This window comes from Trichechus manatus, unplaced genomic scaffold (assembly GCF_000243295.1).
Source record: "Trichechus manatus latirostris isolate Lorelei unplaced genomic scaffold, TriManLat1.0 scaffold00180, whole genome shotgun sequence".
NCBI lineage: Eukaryota > Metazoa > Chordata > Mammalia > Sirenia > Trichechidae > Trichechus > Trichechus manatus.
The window spans coordinates 3844121-3846172 of record NW_004444116.1 but is presented as its reverse complement, the minus strand read 5'-3'; the positions used below and the strand labels follow the sequence as shown (position 1 = coordinate 3846172).

The window sequence follows — 2052 nt, the reverse complement described above, 5'->3', positions numbered from 1 at the left end:
CTATGCGGATGACAAAATTTTTCAACTAACGAGGTAGGGCTAGACAAGTCTATTTTGATGATTTTATAGTTCCAGAATTTCTCTTCCTCCTTCTACTATTGGTACCTCAATATCTTTATACTCTTCTTGAAACTGCTTTGCAGCAGTTTCTGAAAATAAGCCATCTGCTTCCTTTGCCCCATGCCACGTCTACTGTATCAGAAGCCTGGATATAGGAAACGATAATCTGTATTTGAACAACCCTTCTCCGTTGATTTTTATGCAAGTCAAAATTGAAAACTGTTGCTTTAGAGATTCCAAAACACGTTCATGTCTATTTTCGTTCAATCCTCAACACAACCTAAGGAGATAGTTATTGACAGCTTATTATACAAAGGGGGAGATTCCATTTGTGAATGGTTAGATTGCTTGTTTAAAGTGACTGCCTTTAATCTTAAAGTGTCATGAAGAGAAATTACATCACCTGGTGCCAGATGCTTTATGTTATTTATGCTATTTTCGCCTGAGTTACTGCACTCTATCTTCTATGAATGGATGACCAATGCATAATCATGTTTTGTCATTATTCATAACTCTATCTTCCTTGCCACTTCCTACTGCAGATGAAATCAACTGATAATAATGGCATTAATTAACGTAAGCCACCCAGAAGAATTTATTCTACTAGGCTTTGCTGACCGTCCTTGGTTGGAGCTTCCTCTCTTTGTTATTCTTCTGATAACATACCCTATGGCCATGATGGGTAACATCATCATCATTCCGGTGTCCAAGTTAGACTCCAGGCTCCACAGCCCCATGTATTTCTTCCTCACCAACCTCTCCTTTTTGGACATGTGTTATACCACAAGCATTGTCCCTCAGATGCTGGTTAACCTGGGAAGCTCTAAAAAGACGATCAGCTACATGGGCTGTGCAGTTCAGCTCTATTTCTTCCACATGATGGGTGGCACAGAATGTCTGCTGTTGGCTCTCATGTCCCTGGATCGCTATATGGCCATCTGCAAGCCTCTACACTACTCCCTCATCATGAATCAACGAATCTGTGTCCTACTAGTATCCACTGTGTGGCTGAGTGGAATGATCTGTGCTCTCTCAGAGGTCACTGTTACATTACAGTTACCACTCTGTGGTCTCAACAAACTGGATCACTTGCTGTGTGATATTGCTGTTCTGATAAAGATTGCCTGTGGTAAAAAGAATGCTAATGAGCTCACACTCTTTGTGGTATGCATTTTTATATCAGCTGTTCCATTCTGCCTAATTTTTGCTTCCTATGCTTGTATTGGACATGCTATGTTGAAGATTAAGTCTTCTGAGGGAAGGAAAAAGGCCTTTGGGACATGTTCTTCCCACCTCATAGTAGTTTTATTGTTTTTTGGCCCAGCCATTAGCATGTACCTTCAGTCCCCTTCATCCATCACAAGGGACCAGCCCAAGTTCATGGCTCTCTTTTATGGAGTGGTGACTCCTACACTCAACCCCTTCATCTACACCCTTAGGAATAAAGATGTGAAGGGAGCATTAGGTAACCTGGTGAAGAGGATTTTCTGTTCCAGGTAAAAGATGGTTGACATCAAATGAAATTATTTAACAATTAGAGGAAGTATATATAAAATTTTCTCTAACAATTCAGTTTTGTCTCATAATTCCCAAAACTTCATGTTAGATGATGTTCTTGCAAAATGTGTCATATTTCTGACACTCTTTTTTTAAAATTGTTGTAAAAAATATATATAGCAAAACATTTGCCATTTCAACATTTTTTACTTGACATTAATTGCTTTCGTCATGTTGTCAGCCATCACCACTCTCTGTTTCCAATTTTTCATCATCCTTAACAAAAACTCAGTGTCTCCTAAGCAGTTGCTCTCTTTTTTCCCCACCCTCCTGCCCTTACTCATCACTAATGTATTTTGGTCTCTAAGCATTTGCCTATTGTAGATATTTCGTATAGGTGTGATCATACAATATTTGTCCTTTGTGATTGATTGATTTCACTCAGCATAATTTTTTCAAGGTTCATCCACATGTATCAAGGCTTCATTTCTTTCT

At 38.9% G+C, this 2052-nt stretch overlaps 1 protein-coding gene across 1 annotated transcript; it reads left to right on the top strand.

Moving 5' to 3' along the window:
* The first annotated feature begins 504 nt into the window (after positions 1 to 504).
* Positions 505 to 1560, top strand: LOC101360362 (olfactory receptor 2B11-like). The gene has a single exon (XM_012558672.2). It carries the CDS (start codon positions 622 to 624, stop codon positions 1558 to 1560), a length of 939 nt encoding a protein of 312 aa, XP_012414126.1. The 5' UTR covers positions 505 to 621.
* The last annotated feature ends 492 nt before the right edge of the window (positions 1561 to 2052 follow it).